Source organism: Pipistrellus kuhlii, unplaced genomic scaffold (assembly GCF_014108245.1).
Source record: "Pipistrellus kuhlii isolate mPipKuh1 unplaced genomic scaffold, mPipKuh1.p scaffold_m20_p_1, whole genome shotgun sequence".
NCBI lineage: Eukaryota > Metazoa > Chordata > Mammalia > Chiroptera > Vespertilionidae > Pipistrellus > Pipistrellus kuhlii.
The window spans coordinates 41,656,590-41,678,058 of NW_023425404.1; the positions used below are offsets into that span (position 1 = coordinate 41,656,590).

The window sequence follows — 21,469 nt, forward strand, 5'->3', positions numbered from 1 at the left end:
GTAAGTCTTGTACAGACATTAAGTTCCCTTTAAGGATCATAAGCAGATAAAATAAAATCATGAATGTTTAGTACTGTCTATGGCCTATGGTAGTTGCTCAATTCAGTTAATATTATCCCATCCCATGGACAATAGAGGGAAATTTTGGCTTTTAAGAATTGGCTGAGTTATCTGGAAGAGTTTTGAAATTATTTTGCCTTGAGAGGAGATATAAAAGTTGTAGTCTATGAATGAGTTTAATAGGAAGCTTCATGGAGAATTTGGGCTATGGTGTGTGTGTGTGTGTGTGTGTGTGTGTGTGTGTGTGTGTGTGTGAGAAAGCGAGAGCAAGAACTAGATCTTTAACACTCTCTTCTATTTTATTCCCAGAAAAACCAATTAAGCATCTTTTATTTTTTAAGTAAGGAAGAAGATCATTGACTTTCTCTCATGAGGAAATTATCACCACATAGTACATGTTGAGGAAGTGGGTGTTCCTTGCTTTCTATTGTTGATCTGATGAGAGTGAGGGTGGAGAGCACTTTGAAAAAATATTTGTATAAGGAGGAGAGACAGAAGTGAGCTGAATAAGAGTCTTTTGCATCTCCCAAATTGGGGCATTCTCAACTTTTTAGGAGACATTTCCTTGAGTTATTTACCTGCTACTTCTTCAAGGTATTTACAGAGTTTAAAGAAATGACCTCAGGTTCAAGTTCTTCATAAGATCCTTTATATCCATTCAATTTAGTCAAAGGACTTAGTTCTTTCTTGACAGTTCTAGGAAAGGAAAGGACTATTGTCTGCATATTGTTCTTTGGGAGCTAGATTGCTATATGATGATGCTAATAGCAGTTAATACTAATAATAGCAGTTAATAGCAGCTAATACTATGTAATAGCAGTTACATAGGATTTACTATGTGCCAGATATATATATATCCTCACAATGGCCATCTGAGGTAGGTTTACTGCTGTGCTTCTTCATACCTAAAATGTGTTGATGGTATGGTCTTGATCTCGTTAGAGGACACAAATCAAAGGTTTTCACACAACTATATTTCCAGTGCCCCTGATTTAATAGCAGCTGCAGGGTATCATGAGTTGTAAGACCGTGAAATGTAAGATGCATCCCAATTTTATTTTTTTAAATATATTTTATTGATTTTTTACAGAGAGGAAGAGAGAGGGATAGAGAGTTAGAAACATCGATGAGAGAGAAACATCGATCAGCTGCCTCTTACACCCCCTCCCCCCACTGGGGATGTGCCCGCAACCAAGGTACATGCTCTTGACTGGAATCGAACCCAGGACCCTTCAGTCCCAGGCTGACGCTCTATCCACTGAGCCAATCCAGTTTCTGCGCATCCCAATTTTAAAAAGTTAAAATAAGAAAATGGATGCTCATTAGAATTAATAAACCCCCAATTTTCTCTGTCTCTCAACAATATGTTGCAATTGAGCCCATGCTAACATGTGGATAGACTGCCCAAGACCCAGTTACTCACCGCCTCATGGTGCCATCATGAAACAGCAAGAAAATTTAGACTTCTGGTCTGTTAACCCAGATCCACTTCATCATGGTGGCCAGTTTAGGACAAATATTACCTAGCCCCCTAATTTGCTAAGTTTCCCCAACTGAACTCTTTATTATTTGTTTATATATTTGTAATATGTTTGAAAATTGATTTGAGGGAGAGAGAGGGAAGAAGAGGGAGAGAGAGAAACATTGATAAGACAGAAAGAATGATGGACTGCTTGTGCACGTCCCCTACTGGGTATCGAGCCTGAAAGCCGGGCAACCCAGGCTTGTACCCGCCGGACTGAGAATCCAATGGGCTGTCTCTAGGGCTGTGTGGTTTGGGACGAAGCTCTACCAGCTGAGCAGCACTGGCCAGGGCTGACCTCTTTATTTTATCATCTGATCATGGGTTGATGTGTTTTTTGTCAGGTTCCTGAGGTAAACGGGAGGTGGCTTCTCAACCAAGGAAGCCTTTGTCACTCATCACGCTTTTCCCCATTGTTTATTCATCTTTCCCAATTGTTTATTGAGTTTCTCCTCTGCCAGTACTTCTTTCTCCCAAACTGTTTACTGTACAAGCTGTTCAAGTGTAGAAAGAAACTGTACTGTGGAGGAGATACATTTTGGGGTATAGAGTAATTACAATTAGGGTAATTGTAAGTAAAAATATGTTTGCTGGTTCAGTGTAAGTTTAGAGCAACAAATCATTGTTTTTGGTCCTTCTGATTATTATGTTATATTTCTAGTATTGAATGGTTTGAACATGTGATCTGTCAGTGTGGACTGTTTTAAAAACAGTTTTTATCAGTCTAGGCCAGAAAAAACCATTTTATAGATGACTTGAACTATTTACAAGCAGTTTGATAAAATTAGAGCAAGAGAGAGATTTAATTGGTTAGCACTAGCTTGATTCAGTAAAAATATATTCTAAATCAATCAAACCTTCTATGAGCCAGTGAGAACCTGCTTTTCCAGATGTGAACTTAGAGCTAGCTAAAAGCAGTCTGAAGCAATTTGAGCTATTAAAACCAGACCCACTTTGGGACAGCCTGGATGGATCTGGAGAATATTATGCTAAGTGAAATAAACCAAACAGAGAAAGACAAATATCACATGATTTCACTTATTTGTGGAATCTAATGAGCAAAATGAATTGACCAATAAAATAAAACCTGAATCATGGAGACATGGATTGACATACTTTGATGTGGGAGTGGGTGGATGAGAGGAGATAAACCGAAGAACTTGTATACCTATATGCATAGCGCATGGACATGAGCAATAAGGTGGTGAAGATCTGGGAGAGAGGGTAGAGGCTAGGAGAAGGGAGGTAAAGGAGGTAGGGGATAAATGGAAGATATCTATAAAGATATCAACGATAAAAAATATACACTAAAAAAACCCCACACAGGCCCAAGTAGCCCTGGCTGATATGGCTCTGTGGTTAGAGTCTCGGCCTGTGCACCAAAGGGTTGTGGGTTTGATTCCCAGTGAAGGGCATGTACCTGGCTTGCAGGTTTGACCCTGGCCCTGGTCTGTGTATGTGCAAGAGGCAACAAATTGATGTGAGAGAGACACAACAATGTTTCTCCCCCCCCCCCCCCCCCTCAAAAAAAAAAAAATCAATGGAAAATATCCTTGAGCGAGAATTAACAGAAAACAAAACAAACAAAACCCAGACCCAAATAATTAAATGCCTGGTTTTAGCCAGGGTGGTCTTAGATCAGTCAGAGATGGTTTCTAGGTGGAACCTCTTTTACTCAACTCTTTCATGCTGAACTAGCAGAACCATTCAAATTCTTTTGAACAAGTATGAGTTTGTCGGAACAGATTGCTGTGTTTCATACAAATCTGAATCAGCTTAAAAGTAGATTCAGATTTGTATGAAACACAGCAATCTGTTGTTTCATAACTTTTGAAATTAACGTATCTATTCAAAGTGAATTGAAAATCATTTGAACCTGCCAACAAAGTAGTTTGAAAGTTATCCTTGTCGATTCAGCAAACTATTGTGAGCCAGTCAGCAGCCATTTGTGCTATACATATGTATTTTGAGCTCTGGCCAGTGTGGCTAAGTTGGTTGAGCATCATCCTATGTACTGAAAGGTTGCTGGTTCAATTACAGGTCATCGTTCCTTGAATTCTTTCTTTCTACAACAATAAAATAAAAACAATTAAAAGTAGTACTAAATATATGTTTTGAGCTTCCCAGTGGCAATTTCAGAAATTGTTCAAGGTCTTCAGAGTCAGTCTGTTCTGTCCACAATGGAGAGAAAGGAATAAATTAATGTTTACTGAGTACCCAGGATATGCCAAGCATTGTGCTGGGCACTCCACAAAGAGTATCCCATTCACCCTGGCTGGCGTCGCTCAGTGGCTTAGTGTTGACCTATGAACCAGGAGGTCACGGTTCAATTCCTGTCAGGGCACATGCCCGGGTTGCGGGTTCAATCCCCGGTAAGGGGCATGCAAGCTGCGGCTGATCAATGATTCTCTCTTATCATTGATGTTTCTATCTCTCCCTCTGCCTTCCCCTCTGAAATCAATAAAAATATATTCTTTGAAAAAGAGTATCCCATTTAATCTTTAGAACAATGTCTTGAGATAGTGCACATTATCTTCTTTTTCATAGAATGGAAACATGAAATACAAGGCTTAAAGCCCCTGAGTGTGGGTAGATGGCATGTGAGAAACATGGGGACTCAACCCAGCTCTGCTTTTTTGTTGTTGTCAATCCTCACCCGAGAATATTTCTCCATTGATTATTAGAGAGAGTGGAAGTGAGAGGGAGAGACACACACAGAGAGAAGCAGTGACATGAGGGAGACACATGAATAGAACTGAATAGAACCACAGACCCTTTAGCCTGTAAGCCAGTGCTCTCACAACTGAGCCAAACCTGCTGGGATTATATCTAGTTGCTTTTAAGCCCAACATGCATTTGTAAAAACGTGAGTGATGGGTACAAAGTTTGGGCTACAATGAACACTGGTTGTCAAATGCACTTACCTTTCTGGGTTCTATTTATCCTTCAGAAAACCGAGCCCAGAGAATGAAAGGTCTGAGCATTTATTTTCAGATAAAGCAGGTCCTTGTCCAAAGGTACAGTCTGAAGAACGTAAACTGTGATGAATATTGACAGTGGCATTTCTATACCTTCAGTTATAGTATTTGGTTTGTTAACACTTCCTTTATGGGTGATTGGTTTAGGAACAAACTTATGTATTGCTATCAGCATGAATAGAAAACAGAACCCATGAAGATAATCTGTAGACTTACATGTGTGATTCTTCCCCCATGATACCATTAACTTTTGGTGCAACAGAGATAGTTTCAACTGTCTTTACATTCCACTCAAGTGGGTTTAGAGAATTCTAGAATAGTGATGCCATTGGTGACAGCATTTTCTTTTGTACTTTAAATGATGTAAAACATACTTTTTAGGAATGACCAACTTTTTTTTCTTCAAATTAAATGTAAAGAGGAAATAAGGCAGCCACAGTGTCTCCTTGCATCACTGTCATTGCAGAATTTGGAGTTGCTTTCTGCTTCTTCATTCATTTTGAGGGGGACCCCCAAAACGATAAACATTAACTGGATCTACTTTAAATTCTTAGCTCTTATTTCTGAATAACTTGGAGCGTAGTGAGATGCTGCGATATGATACACTAGAATATTTTTTTGTACTCAAGTGATCATCTTTTGGAGAATGATTATATACCATTAATACTGGCAGCCTACACCTGTGAATACAGAAGCTACGACATAGGAAAGCCATCATCTGTAAAATGCCATTCTTTATAGTGTGCAAACAGAATTATGAGTGTTTGTAGAGGCTCTGCCCTTATCGACCGACCAGCCATATCTGAATGTGAAGTTAGTCTGCCCTTAGACACTCTGAGGAAGTACATGGAGTGGCCCTTGGGTCTCAGCAATCAGGATTTTTTAGCATAAAGTGAGTCACCAAATTGAGGATGGGGTTGGGGTGGCAATCTTCTTGCCTGAGTTTTTATTAATTTTATGGATCTATGGAAATAATTCTATAGGAAATAATTCTATATTAATTTTATGGATCTATGGAAATAATTCTATGAGAACTGTGGTAAAGGTTCTGGGTATGGGGCTGGGTGAAAGGAGATGATGAGAGGAAAATTAGCAGCATCTATAATAAGGTAGGGGATCTGATATGTGTGTGGATGGGGGAATATGTATGTTTGAATGGGCAAGTAGAGTTGTCAGTGGTAATGGGAGAGCTGATTATTTTTCTAATTTTCAGGAGGATTTCTTAGAATTAGAAATGGGAAGGAAAGAGAAGCCTTCTTAGGAGAAAGACTACATTTTTAAACAGATTGAAATTTTGAATAGTTTTAATCTATTTAGAGGAAATTTTAAAAAATCATGAAAAGTGCCGATTGCAAAGGATAAAAAATAAGCATTGTTAGGTCTTGTTGGTAAAAATAATTTTCCTTCTCTAAAGTGGACTTTAGTGTTTTTCTCTCTCTTGTTAATTTTTGTTCAGTTGATCTGCATATAAGACTTAATGACCATTACTTTCTTGATTATCATTCTCACTTGGAATTTTTGTCTTAGGAGTACTGTATTCAATTTAAACTGAACTGTTAGTAATTTACTATTTCAGTAGCAACTCTTTTAGCAAATTACTACCGTGTTTCCCCGAAAATAAGACATCCTCTGAAAATAAGACCTACTTACAGGTTTCCTTCTGAGTGAAATATAAGGCATCTTTCTGAAAATAAGCCCCCCCCGCCAGGCTAAACATGAGAGATTTGGTCCACTGATTCTGAAAGAAATGGAGTCACAAGAAATTCATCAGGAAATTCAGGAATTGGATTGTTATGATGATGTTCTAGAAGATGATGACATGATGGTCATTGAATAAATGAGTAAATTCTTGATACTGTAGGATTCACAGTTTGTCTGGTTTGTGTTGACAACTACCGTACTACCGTATCATATACAGGTAATAAATTTCCTTTATTTTCATTTAACAATAAATGTGTACCATATTCTTCTTCAAAGACATCCCCTGAAAATAAGACCTAGTGCATCTTTGGGAGCAAAAATTAATATAAGACACTGTCTTATTTTCGGGGAAACAGGGTAGGTCTTTGGGGGCAGTGAACAATATCTAATCCTCTCCTCACAGAATTGTTGGGCATATAGGTGTTACATAGACATCTTTGTTGACCTGGATATGAAAGTAAGCCTCTTTATTCACGGAGGAATCTAATATTTTGTAATGTTTGTTTTTTGCAGGTGAACCAGAGTTCTTCATTATGTCTGATGGAGACTATGATTACCTCATCAAGTTTTTAGCTTTGGGAGACTCTGGAGTCGGGAAGACCAGTGTACTTTACCAGTACACAGATGGTAAATTCAACTCCAAGTTTATTACAACAGTGGGCATCGATTTCAGGGAAAAGAGAGTGGTAAGTTCTATGTCCTCCCATCCAAAAATGTAATCTCTAAAAAAAGTAAAAATAAAAAAAGGTAAAAATGTAATCTCTGAGACCATATGTGCCTGTCTGTTTAGTTTACTTTGTAGGAATTAGGAGAACAAAGATTGGAATCTAAAATTAAAGGATACAGCCCTGGCCACTGTGGTTCAGTTGCTTGGGCATCATACCATACACCAAAAGGTTGCTGTGTTTGATTTCCAGCCCAGGCGTATGCCCTGTTGCAGGCTAAATCCCCAGTAGGGGGCATTCAGGAGGCAGCCAATTGATGTTATCACTCACATAGATATTTCTGTCTCTCCCTTTCCTTTCCTCTCTCTCTAAAAATCAATTAAAATCTTTTAAAAATCAACTTAAGGTGTATATATGAAAGTGTATTATAGCTGAAACCGGTTTGGCTCAATGAATAGAGCGTCGGCTTGGGGATTGAAAGGTCCCGGGTTCAATTCCGGTCAAGGGCATGTACCTTGGTTGCGGGCATATCCCCAGTAGGGAGTGTGCAAGAGGCAGCTGATCGATGACTCTCATCGATGTTTCTAACTCTCTATTTCTCTCCCTTCCTCTCTGTACAAAATCAATAAAATATATTTTAAAAAAAAGAAAAAAGAAAGTGTATTATATTTAATCCTGGCAATGTGATTTAAAAGGCTGTGCTGAGGAACACTTTATATATAATTAAGTAGACAAAGTGAAGCTTTTTTAAAAATTTTCCTTTGATACCTTTTTGGCTTGTATCTTCCCTCTGAAGTCCACTAAGTTATTGCTCTGAAGCCTACAAAACATCCTACCCCTTGTACCTCTATTTTATCTGTTATATTTTCCACCTTTGATGTCATTCTTAATGGCTTTTCTCTTAAGTAAGGCCTCAGCAATCCCACATGGACTCTAAGTGGCAGAACTCGCCACTGACAGGAGGGTGTGGTTGGAATAGGAATGCTGGTAGTGTGTATTGATCTGGGAAGTAACAAGGGAAACATAAGTTCTGTAGAATGATGAGGGAGAGGCTCTTTTTTTTTTAAACACATGCATACATTTTTATTGATTTCAGAGAGGAAGGGAGAGGGAAACAGAGAGAGAAACATCTATGGTGAGAAAGAATAATCAGTTGGTTGCCTCCTGCACACCTCCTACTGGGGATCAAGCCCACAACCCAGGCATGTAGTCTTGACTGGAATCGAACCTGGGGCCCTGTAGTCCACAGGCTGACACTCTATCCACTGAGCCAAATCAGCTAGGGCAGTGGTCGGCAAACTCATTAGTCAATAGAGCCAAATATCAACAGTACAACGATTAAGATTTTTTTTGAGAGCCAAATTTTTTAAACTTAAACTTGTTTTAATGCCACTTCTTTAAAATAGACTCACCCAGGCCGTGGTGTTTTGTGAAAGAGCCACACTCAAGGGGCCAAAGTGCCGCATGTGGCTCACAAGCCGCAGTTTGCCAACTATAGAGCTAGGACAAGAGGCTCTTTTTTTTTTATTTTTTATTTTTTTATTTTTAAAGGACCATACAACCAAAAAATATTGGTGGTGGAGGAGAAGGCAGAAGGTTACTTTGTCAAGAGTTGCAGAGGAATGAAGATGGCTTTTTCCATTAACTATGTTTCTTGCTATAAAATTGACTGTTACCATGAAGCCAGTCAGGAAGTGGTTGGGAGATCAATGACAAAGACCCTGTCAGGGAACATGTTGTACTCGGGAAAGATGCAGAGCCCCTGTCTCCCAGACAGAAGCATTCATTTCCTTCTACCTGCCATAGGTGTTTTCTTCCATTACCAGAGAATCTTCTAGAGACTCAGATCCACTGAGTAATAATAGGATCTTTATGAAAGTTTCAATATTGACATATAATTGGTAAAATTAATACATATGTGATTATGTTTCTTTATTAATTTCCATTTTATAACCTTGTTTTTTTAAAAATAGCTTTCTTGTGATATAATTCACTTAACATAAACTTCACCCATTTAAAGTATATAATTCAGTGGTTTTTAGTCTATTTACAGTTGTGCAACTATCACCCCTATTTAATTTTAAAGCACTTTATCACCCCAGAAAGAAACCTCATACTCTTGCAGTCATTCTCCATTCCCCCCGCCTCCCGCCACTAGTCTATTCTAGAAGGATCTGCCTATTCTCTGGATATATAATATAAATGGAATCATACAATAGGTGGCCTTTTGTGCCTTGCTTCTTTCACTTAGCTTTTATTCTAGGATCATTCATGTTGTACATGTATCAGAACTTTATTCTGTTTTATGATCAAATCACATTTCATTGTGTTGATATACGTACAACACATTTTTTTTTATCTATTCATATATTGGTGAAGATTTGGGTTGTTTCACCTTTATGCATAATGTTTCTATTAACATTCATATATTTTTGTGTGTGCATAGACTTGTTATCATATCTCTTATGTGAGGACATATGTTTTTAAATATCTTATAAATATGCCTAGGAGTTTCCAAAATTTCCCAAAGAGGCTGCACCATTTTACATTTCCGAAAACGTAAGAGTGTCCCAATTTCTCCATATTCTCACCAACTTTTGTTATTATCTATTTGATGATAGCCATTCTAGTGGATGTGAAATGGTATCTCATTGTAGGTTTGACTTAAATTTCTTTAATGAATGTTGTTGAGCAATCATCTTTTCATGTGCTTTATTTGTATATTGTCTTTGGAGAAATGTCTAATCAGGTCCTTTATCTATTTCTTTAAATATACTTTTTATTGCCTTTATCTGTTTTGAAGTTGTTTGTCTTTTTGTTAAATTTTAAGAGTTTTAAGTATAGTCTAGATAAGTGTTTTTATTAGATATATGATATGCAAATAGTTTTAGCTCTTACATTTAGAACTATGATCCATTTTGAGCTATTTTTTGTGTGCATAGTGTGAATAGGGATCCAACTTCATTCTTTTGTATATGGATAGCCTGTTGCCCCAGCACAATTTGTTGAAAAGACTATTTTATCTCCCATTGAGTGGTCTTGACACTCTTATTGAAAATCAGTTGACAATAAATGTAAGGTTTATTTTGGAACTCTCAATTTGATTCTACTTATATGTCTATTCGTATGCCAGTACTATACTATCTTGATTACTGTAGCTTTGTGGTAACTTTTGAAATTGGAAAGTATGAGTCTTCATTTTTTCAAGGTTGTTTTGAATTCCTTGCAATTCAATATGAATTTTAAGGTCAGTTTGTCACTTTCTACAAAGAAGCTAGTTGAAATTTTGATAGGGCTTGCATTGAATCTACACATCAATTTGGGGAGTATTTTTATCTTAACGACATTAAATCTTCTGACCCATGGACATAGAATATCTTTTATTTAGATCTTCAATTTCTTTTGATAGTGTTTTGTAGTTTTCAGAGTATGTGTTACATTTTTTTGGTTAAATTTATCTTTAAATATCTTAATCTTTTTTCATGCTATTGTACATTCAATTATTTTCTTAATTTTATTTTTGAATTGTTTGTTGCCAGTATATAGAAATACAATTTATTTTGTATATTAATCTTGAATACTGGAGTATTGTTGAATTTGTTTGCTCATTCTAAGTGTGTGTGTGTGTCTGCATGTGTGTATTTATTCTTTAGGATTTTCAATATGAGATTACAATCACCTTCTATTTACTTCTTCCTTTCCAATTTGGATATGTTCTATTTCTTTTTCTTACCTAATTGCCCTGATGAGAACCTCCTGTAAGATGCTGAATAGAAGTGATGAGAGAAGACAGCCTTGTCTTTGGTCTTAGGGAGAAAGCATTCTAACAGTCACCAGTAAGTACCAGTAGAATATAAACTATGCATTTCTCAGAGGATGTTCACTTCTATTCCTAATTTGTTCAGGGCTTTTATCATGAAAGTTCCTGGATTTGTTCAGAGAGTTTGTCTGCATCTATTGATATGGTATATTGTGGTTTTATTATTATGGTGTATTACAGTGATTGATTTTTGTATGTCACACAACCTTACTGTTCTTTGCACTATTACTGTCATTCAAATTACATCTTTATACACTGTGTACCCACCAACACAGATTTATAATTATTACTTTATGCTGTTGTGTTTTGATTAGATGAAAGAAAGGATTTACAAAAATACATTTATACTGTCTTTTATAGCTCCTTTGCTGATACACTTGGTTGATAGTCTTTTTTCTTTTAGCACTTTCAATATGTCATCCTACTGCCTCTGGCCTTGATTGTTTTAGATGACAAATAAGCTCTTAGTCTTACTGAAATCCCTTGTATGTAATGTATCATTTTAACTTGCTGCTTTTAAGATTTTTCTTTGTCTTTGGATTTTGACAGTTTAATGATTGTGTGTCTAGTTTTTATAATTTTATCTTTCTTGGAGTTCACTGAATTTTTGAATATAGAGATGAATGTTTTTCATCAAATTTGGGAAATTTTTGGGCTATTATTCTTCAAATATGTTTTCTCTCTTTTTCACTCTTTCCTCTTCCTATAGGATTTCTAGTTTGCATATGTTGGTATGTTTGATGGTGTTTCATAGATTTCTGAAAATTTTCATTTTTCTTCATTCTTTTTTCCTTCTATGCCTTATAGTAGATAATCTCAATTGACCTATCTTCAAATTCAGTGCTTATTTATTCTGCCAGTTTAGGTCTGCTCTTGAGCTCTTCTAATGAATACTGAATTGTACTTCTATGTAGTAGAATATCTATAATATTCTATTTTGATATCTATATCTTTATTGACCTTCTGTATTCAGTAGGGCATTGTTCTCGTACTTTAATTTTTCAGACATGATTTTATTTAGTTCTTTGAACAGATTTATAATTGCTTATTTAAAGTCTTTGTCTAGCAAGTTCAACATCTGGGCTTCCTCAAGAATAGTTTCTATAGGTTGCTTTCCCCCCAGTATTTGGGCCATACTTTCTTGTTTCTTTGTATGTCTCATGACTTTTGTTGAAAACTAGACATTTGAAATAATAAAATGTGGTGACTCTGGAAATCAGATTCCTTCCCCCTCTGAGTGTTTCTCTTTTTTCTGTTTGTTTGTTTGTTTATTTATTTATGTTGCTATTTGCTTATTTAGCGACATACCTGGGCTAATTCTATAAAGTATATTCTTGGTGCAGCTCCTGAAGTCTTTGCTCAGTTAACTTAGTGATCAGCTAATGAGTGGATAGAGCATTTCTTAAATTCCTTAAACCAGAAAGTCCTCTTTTCTGAGGGATTGTATATTTGTGTATGTTTGTGTGTGTGCTGTGACATGTGCTTAATACTATAGTAGATGGTTTAGCCTTCACTTCATGATTGAGAAGACCCTTAAGGTCAGCCAGAGGTGTGAGCTTAGGGCTTTTTCAGGTCTTTCCTGGGCATATGTATAGCCCTAAACATGAGCATGGCTTAATAGATAACAGGGAATATTTTGGAGCTTTTTCAAATCTCTGTATAGACATCCAATTTCCTGTTCTTTTCTTTTTTAGTCTTTTTGGGTAGATTTTTTGTTAGCCCCAACTGGTATTTTTTGCCTTCAGTAGCTGTGATGTTAAATAGTTGATGCTGATTATTTTCAATAATATCCTAGGGGTAGGGTTATTCTCACAGAGCAAGCTCTGAGTCAGGTAAAATAAAGACCAGGCCTGGGATTGAAGCTTTACACCCAGCTGGCAGTTCTCTGGGGATGAGATTTTAGGGGCAGCTCCAAACCAGTTTTGCCTCCACTGCTTGCAGTGGCCGCTATACTGATCATGGTTATGCATATGTTGGTTTTTTAGGACTACTGGGAGCCAGGAAGGGGGAGATGAGAATAGGATAATTTAAAATAGCACAAAGCTTACTATTTTTACTGATATTTGGAGTTCTAAAAAAGTTGATTTGACAGTTTGTGCCAGTGTTTTCATTGCTTTTATGGAGAGAGTTTCAGAGATATTTCCTATAAAATTGTTTTAAGAATATTTTTAAAGATACGATGGGAAAAGTCACAGAAAGGTTTTATTTCTTGAAATGCATGACCTGAGGGTTCTTTGAGGAAAAGTGAGCTAATGACTATATTAGAGAAATTATATATTATTTATAGATTTCATAATATATTTATAAAAGTATATAATGTATATATACATGGTAGTACAAATTATTATATTATCTACAGAGAACTATTTGAAAAGAAATACAAACAAGGTTATATTCCAAATGGGATTTTCTTTAGAGGTTTATGCTATAGTTGTACTGAATAGGGAAGTAAGAAGAGTTCACTGGTCTCAGTAAGTTCTCTCTTCCTCTTTGACTTTGCTCTTGTAGGTATACAGAGCCAATGGGCCGGACGGAGCCGTTGGCAGAGGCCAGAGAATCCACCTGCAGTTATGGGACACAGCAGGGCAGGAGAGGTATGTGGTCTGCAGTTATGCACGTGCTTCTTACTGGAGGAAAGGGAAAAGCAGCTACACTTTTCATAGAGTGACCGGAGCAGGAAAAAGTCGGCTGATGAGTCCATTTGCACCTGGACAAGCCATACCTGCCAAATTAGCAGGACATTTATCAGTCTGAGTTGAGAATGGTGGCTTCATTTCTTTATTTCATACAAAGTCAAAGGAAAAAAATGAATCTTTTTCAAAATGGGTCAACTTTTCTCTTTTTTACTTTCTTCATTTTTAAAAGGTTTACACACTTTTCTCCATTGAACCTTTGCTATTTACTCAACCACACAAAAGCCACAGAGTTATAAAGGGGAGAACAAAGCTAAGTTTACAGATATTCGTATGGGAAAAATATACAACTATTAATAAATAATAATACAAAAATAAACTTTTGTGTACTCACAATTGTAAACCTTCTTTTGCCCACCCCTGTCTGTATTATTCTTGAAAACCGAGTGGAAAATCTGGTTGGAATTAATCCATGTGGTCAGAAGTTGCTTTAACCCAAATCAGTCACATGGAATCGAGATGTAAAATTGCTTTTAGTTAGCTAAGGTTTCAGGTTTTTTCTCTCAGATCATTTGAAGGCTTTTAAAAAACTTTTCAGCCGAAACCGGTTTGGCTCAGTGGTAGAGCGTCCGTCTGCAGACTGAAAGGTCCCAGGTTCGATTCCGGTCAAGGGCATGTACATTGGTTGCGGGCACATCCCCGGTAGGGGATGTGCAAGAGGCAGCTGGTCGATGTTTCTCTCTCATCGACGTTTCTAGCTCTCTATCTCTCTCCCTTCCTCCTCTCTGTAAAATATCAATAAAATATATTTTTTTAAAAATAAAAAAATAAAATCTTTTCATTATGGAAAACTTCAAGTATATAATGAACTCATGTGTTCATTTCCCAGTTTCGACAGTCATCAAGTTGTGGCCGGTCTTATTTTATATATGCCCCTCATTCCTACTCACTTCCTTTCCCAAATTATTTTTAAGCAAATTCCAAATATCCAATTATTCATAACAATTTTGATATGTATCTCTAAATATAAGGACTATTTTTGCAAAAACATTAATTAAAAATAGTTGAGAAAGCTTAGAAGGTTAGATGACGAATTCACACCAGTTTTTTCTTCCTTGGAGTCTGTGTCTGTCCATTGTAGGCTTTGTATAAAGGCAAAGCAAGGAGAAACTGACTGTTGAAGGGAGAGAGGGACACAGCAGGATAAAGCCTTGGAAGAGAGAGAGTACTGAAGAAGAGCAGGTGCTGAGTCATTACTACTTTCACCTTAATGCCTGAGATTGAAGTCAAAAGGTCATGAAACACATTGTAATGTCAAGTCAAGCCAACCTTCATAGGACAAAGAAAACATGCATAGCAAGCTCCATTGTTTGGGTCTAATTAACTCCTGGTTGGACAATGAATTCTTGGGTGATACTAAAAGATCACGAACTAGTTCTGTCATCCCTGTCCAGCAGGCTGGGTTTTTGAATTCCATGGTCTGTTAACACATAAACTTACAGAAGTGATAAATAACTGTCTTATACGCTTTTGGAATAGCAGCATCTGATTTGTTTAAATTTTTTCCCCATTGATACAGGCTATTTTTATTTTAAAAGAACATTCCAAGTATAACTTTTGATAATTGTGGCATTTAAAAAAATCTGGATATATTTTAAATATTCTTGCTCTAGGTAGCTATTTATTATATTTTGTAAGATACCTAATATTGATTATACTCATAACTTTATGCTATTAAATTGTCATTTATAATCACATTCTCCACTAAATCTAGTGGAGCAATAATATTCTAAGAGCAATAATATTCATGTATAATGTAAAGTTATTATAAACAGTGGCACATTATTAAACATCTATTTTGTTATTGATGAGCTGTGGTGAGAGGCTGAGGGTACCGGTGGTAGCTTTATGTTTCAGGAGTGGGGCCATGTTTAGGTGATCCGTCTGCTTTTATATCCCTAGGTTTCGGAGCTTGACAACAGCATTCTTCAGAGATGCTATGGGGTTTCTTCTGCTTTTTGATCTGACAAATGAACAAAGTTTCCTCAATGTCAGGAACTGGATAAGTAAGTGTTATTGTCTCCCTGCCTCCCACTCCCTACAATAAAATGCCTTCTTACATTCTACTTTTGTTGTAAATTGATTTGGGAGAAATCCTAGTGCTGTTTAAAATGCTATATAAAAAAGTGTGGCTATTAGTTTAGGGGCAAAGATAACTGAAATACTCTGCTTTTTCTAGTATTATAATACTGACTTTGGTTTGTTGAATGCTTCCCATGCTCCACGTAGAAGGCCCTGCTTTCCATGCAATCTCTTTTTGTTGTTGTTTTATAATCAGTCTTTTCCACAGAAGAGACTCATCCCCCTTTTATAGAAAAGGATACACAGGCCTAGAGGGGTAGAATCACTAAGTATCACCTTGCCTGTTGTGTGCTATCAAGTCTTGTATCATCCCAGGGTTTAAAACATATATCACACAGATTACATACAGACCTTTTGAAGGCTTCATGGATTAGACCCCTGGCTGCATGTCTCTAATATGCTTAGAGCCCCCTCTCCGTCTTGAGGGAGAGGCATTTACCTGAAGGACTCTAGAACTCCATTGGCAAAAGTGGTCCCAGCACTGCCTGCCTGTCTGTCTGTCTATCTATCTATCTATCTATCTATCTATCTATCTATCTATCTATCTATCCAAACATATATGTATATACTAGAGGCCTGGTGCATGAAAATTCATCCACTGGATTGGGGGAGGGGGTGTTCCTCAGCCTGGCCTGCCCCTTTTCACAGTCCAAGAGCCCTCAGGGGTGGGAGATGACCAGTGATCAGGGGAAGGCGACCTCCCCATCACATCTCTGCTGCTGCCACTGCCGGCAGCACAAACCCCGGCCTGCCCTGGTTACCTGAACCTCTGGTGGCCCTGGGTGGCTGGGCAGCCAAAATCAGAGGCTTGCCTATGGCTGGGGATCTGAGGGAACTGGGGATTCTGGAGGCAGGTCTGCAGAGTGGCCAGACCTCCTGGGGGCGGGCCCAGCTCTGCAGTATCCTGCTACCCTGGTGGGGCTGAGGGACTGGTCACCACCATCTTGTGGTTGTGGGCGCTGCCATCTTTGAGGGCATGGCAGTCAATTAGCATATTCCCTCCTTATGTGGGTGCCGCCATCTTTTGTGAGGGGGTGATGGTCAATTAGCATATTTCCTCTTTATTAGATAGGATATATCCTCATTTTGACTTTTTGAAGAGATCATAATCTAAAATCCTGCTACTAGACCAAATAACAGCTTGAGAATATACATTTACCTCCATTAGTTGTATTAATATAAACCTAGAAAATCTATTGGGAAGGGCTCTGATGTTAAATTTTTAATATCCAAATCTTTATAATGAAAACACTTAAAAATTACTTCCTACTTCAAAATTACTTGGTAATTTGTTAGTATTAGCTGTGGGTTTTTTGTTTTGTTTTGTTTTCAAATCCTCACTTGATATTTTTCCATTGATTTTTAGAGAGGCAGAGAGAGAAAAAAGCGGAGAGAAATATTGATGTGAGAGAAACACACCAATTGATTGCCTCCTGCACATGCCCTAACCAGGCCTGGGTAGGGGAGGAGCCTGGAACTGAGGTACATGCCCTTGACCAGAATCGAACCCGGGACCCTTCAGTCCACAGGTCGATTCTCTATCTTCTGAGCCACACTGGCTAGGGCATGGGCTATGGTTTTGATAATAGAAAACCTTAGTTTTGTTTCTTAATTTTATTATTGTACTAGAGGCCTGATGCACAAAATTCATGCAAGAGTAGGCCTTCTTTCCCCCAGCTGCCGGCACCGGCTTCTCTCTGGCACCGGGCCTGGGCTTCCCTCAGAGCCCCGGCTTCATCTGAAGGTTGTCTGGAAGGACGTCTGGTCCAATTAGCATATCACACTTTTATTATTATAGATTAGAGTTTACATTTAATATTATTTTGTATTAGTTTCAGGTATACAGCATAGTGGGTAGACAGTCATATACTTTACATAGTGTTCTGCCTGGTATTTCCAGCACTGAATTGTCACTGTACATAATTATTACAATACTAGAAGGCCGGTGCACAAAATTCGAGCGCTTGAGTGTGTTTCTGAGACTGACCAGCTCCCTCTCACAGTCTGAGAGCCCTCAGAGCCCAGGTGGAGTGGGCCTAAGCCATCAGTCAGACATTAATTTCATTGCTACTTCAAAACTGTAATTTTGCTACTGTTATGAATTGTAATGTAAATATCTGTGTTTTCTGATGGTCTTAGGATTTACAGCAGTGGTTCTCAACCGCTAGCAGGGTCACCTAAGACCATCGGAAAACACAGATATTTACATTACAATTCATAACAGTAGCAAAATTATAATTATAAAGAAGCAACAAAAATAATTTTATGGTTGGGGATCACCACAACCTGAGGAACTGTTTAAAGGGTCACGGCATTAGAAAGGTTGAGAACCACGGCTCTAGCTCATCAGTGCTGTTGCAAATGGTAAGATTTCATTCTTCATTTTAATGGCCCAATAATGTGTGTGTGTGTGTGTGTGTGACATCTTCTTTACCCACTCATCTACTGATGGGCACTTGAGTTGCTTCCATATTTTGACTATATAATAAAAGCCCACGCGACCATATGGTGGAACTACCAGAATGACTGGTCTCTATGATGCATACTGACCATCAAGGGGCAGAAGCTCAATGGAGGAGCTGCCCCCTGGTGGTCAGTGTGCTCCCACAAGGGAGCGCTGCTCAGCCAGAAGCTGGGCTCACAGCTGGAGAGCCCAGCTGCCATGGTAGGAGCCTTTCCCGACTCCTCGGCAGCAGGCGCAGTAGCCTGGGATGAGCCCGAGTGGCATGGCACCCCGCCCCAATTCAGGCTCCTCCCTGGCTGCCTGCAGCTTGGTGCACTGCTACATCCCCTGTGAGAGGAATGTTTAGTTGCTGCAGGATTAGGCCTAGGCCAGCAGTAGGGCATCCCCTGAGGGATCCCAATATTGCAAGAAGGTGCAGGCCAGGCTGAGGGACCCTCCCCCAGGGCAAAAATTTCATGCACAGGCCTCTAGTTATAAATAATAAAAAATTCCCCACTGAAAAAGCCCACCTTGAGTCCTTTAAAATCTCTGACTCCCTGTTCCTGGGTGCTGGCACTATTTTGGGGCTCAGCCCATGTGGTTCCAGGTCATCTAATAAATTTATAATTCTTTACCACGTTCGGTCTCGTGCTTTCCTCTTTCAGTAAGTACATTCCCTAACAGTAAGTACATTATTATCAGCATCTACCTGTGGAAACGGAGGCACAGATCAGTCAGATTAGGTTCCCAGAGTGGCACCGCTAGTAATGGCAGAGCCAGGCTCCCACCGGAGACACCCTGGATCCTGAGTTCATGCTTAGAACCATGACACTGGACATGTAAGGTGTTAACAGAGCACAGAGCCACTCTGGAGACCAGAACGATTTCACAGCATCGGTAACTAAGAAGCAAGTCTTAGAGGAAGGGTGGGGAGTCCCTGAGGAAGGTTGCGGTTGGGTACTCAGGGGTGTGGGGACAGCGTGGGTAACAGCCCCGGGGAAAGAAAGGGCACGGCTGTTGTTGGGAACTACACAGTTTGGTCTTGCCTGCAGAGTTCTTATTTTCCTGCTTGTCCCTTTAGGGCAAAGGTCATTGTTCTGAAATTCCACACCAAGTGTCAAGCTGAAATTAATGCTTGTTGCCTTGACTTATCATGTTCGATAAGATAAAATGAACGAGACTTCGTAATGAGGAACTAAAATGTCAACACTTTCTGGTTAACCATGTGAAAAAGAAATTAGGCCATACATTTTGTGAAAGCTCGGGCTGTTTTAATTTCATTATGGGGTGTGACAAGTAAGAAGTAAGACTTTATTTTCCTTCTTTGGGAGATTAAACTACTCAGTTTAGTGCAGTTTTTTTATTTTATTTAAAATTATGTCTATTTACAGTTTTCCCAGTGAAAAGAACTAAAAGCTGTGGTGTAAGAATTGTAGTCTCCTGCTTTTTCTTGGTTCTGGTGACTGAATCATTGACTGTTTCTTCTGGGTTTTTCTCTCTTCATTTAATCCTGTATTGTGTGTTAAGTGAATTGATTCTACCTTAGAATAATAGAGAAATATGAAAACCATTTCAGATAGAAAGAGGTTAGCTAATAGGAAGACAACTCTTAAAATTGTGATTGCTGTGGAGAGGAAATAGGTAAAAAACAAAACAAAAAAATAGTTTTAAAATGAACTATAAGTACCCTGGCTGGGTAGCTCAGTTGGTGAGAGCATTGCCCTGACACACCAAGGTTGTGTGTTCAATTCCCAGTCAGGGCACAAAAAAGAGTCAACCAGTGAATACTTAAATAAGTAGAGCAATAAATCAATATTTATTTTTCTCTCTAAAAAAAAGAATGAGTAGCAATAAGCACTAGGAAATTCTCCAAGTTTTTTTCAGATGACCTTCATAAAAAGACTGCCACCTGTTTTGTGTATGTGTGTGTGTGTGGATGCACATGTGGGTGCACTTTCACACACGCACACTTTGGGGGCTTATTTTTCCCTTTTCCTCTCTGACATACATAAGCTGGGGTCTGTGTTTGAGGGAAGGAATAGTTTCACATCTCTGCCTCATCCATTCAGTTTGACAGATGAGGGCGCTGATGCTTTGAAAGCACTGTATCAGGTATTTTTGCATGTATTGTCCATTGATCATGCACTTACATTATTGTTCACCTATAATTTTCTATCTTCTTACATTAACAGGCCAGCTACAAATGCATGCATATTGTGAAAACCCAGACATAGTGTTATGTGGGAATAAGAGTGATCTGGAAGACCAACGAGCAGTGAAAGAGGAGGAGGCCAGAGGACTTGCAGAGAAATATGGGTGAGTATTTTTGTGGAGAAATCTAGAGTAAACACGTCCAATTTAAACACTAGCATATGAATAAATATCAAAAAAGATAAAAGCAAAAAACAGAACAAAGCATTCAGCTGTAGGCCTTGGGAGATATCAAATATCTAGTTTGCATGATCATCCTATATAATAAAACCCTAATTCGCTAATCAACTGAACAGCAGAACAACCAGTTGCTATTATGCACACTGACCACTATGGGGCAGATGCTCAATTCAAGAGCTCCCCCCTGGTGGTCAGTGCCTCCCACAAGGGGAGCACCATTCAGCCAGAAGCTGGGCCCATGGTTGGCGAGCATAGTGGCAGGGAGCGGGCCTAAGCTGGCAGGCGGACATCTCCCAGGGGGTTCTGGATTGTGAGAGGGCGCAGGCCAGGCCGAGAGACCCTCCTCCAGTGCACAAATGCCATCCACTGGGCCTCTAGTATTACATAATACTGGGACCATAGAAAAAGCATTGGAGAAGGGCCTTTGTTCAGTTCTTCTGTCCCATTTTCTCCAATCTCTTGGTGTTTGAAGAAAAATAGCATTGAGGATAAATGTCCTAATGTTGTAAGGCCTCCTTTACAAGATGCAAGTAGGTGATTCCTGAAATAAGGACATCCTTTATATTCCACCAGGACATTTCAAAGTCATTTCATCTGCTGCCGTAGAGAGCTCCAGTGTACACCAGGGCCTTCTTGGCTTTGAACTTTCTGTGCTGGGAGAGGAGTGTGAAGATTCCCCTGTGGTTTAGGCTGTGCTTTTGTGGTGGAGAATCAACTAAAACTGTCTTCCTTCTTGAGCTCTGGGAAGAGGATCCTATAGCAGCAGCATTCATTGGACATAAAAGGAGGGGTCAGCCACTTTTGATTAAAGTGTCAAGGGCACCCCTACACAGGAATTTGTACTTTACTTTTTTTCTGCCTCAAAAAAATGAGCACTCAAATGTATGTGTATTAATTACCCTGAACATCAGGGGGAGGCAGCCAGTGGGGCTGGGAAGGAAGGGGTGGGAGAGGAGTGTGTGGTGTGGAGGAGGGTAGTATAGAGGGACGTTACCTGGTGAGTGGTCTTGGTTGTTAGAAACCAAAGAGGCCAGAGGAGGCCCTTTCCCTTCTTGTTGTCTGAACACAGCTGTGCTCTTCCTGGGGCTGATGGAGCTTCAGAAAGCACTCGAGG

The 21,469-nt window shown here is 38.8% G+C and overlaps 1 protein-coding gene across 5 annotated transcripts in view; it reads left to right on the forward strand.

The window, feature by feature from the left end:
• RAB27A (RAB27A, member RAS oncogene family) overlaps nucleotides 1–21,469 on the forward strand; it is a 68,370-nt gene that overhangs the window by 33,896 nt on the left and 13,005 nt on the right. For 4 of the 5 annotated variants that reach the window (XM_036441360.2, XM_036441343.2, XM_045582375.1 and 1 more), the window contains 4 exons: nucleotides 6,775–6,947; nucleotides 13,255–13,340; nucleotides 15,342–15,445; nucleotides 20,157–20,280. In XM_036441360.2, the coding sequence (XP_036297253.1) occupies nucleotides 6,795–6,947; nucleotides 13,255–13,340; nucleotides 15,342–15,445; nucleotides 20,157–20,280 (467 nt within the window). In that variant the 5' untranslated portion in view covers nucleotides 6,775–6,794. Of the gene's footprint in view, nucleotides 1–5,324; nucleotides 5,453–6,774; nucleotides 6,948–13,254; nucleotides 13,341–15,341; nucleotides 15,446–20,156; nucleotides 20,281–21,469 lie in introns of those variants that run through there. The other variant, XM_036441351.2, reaches the window with a different exon arrangement.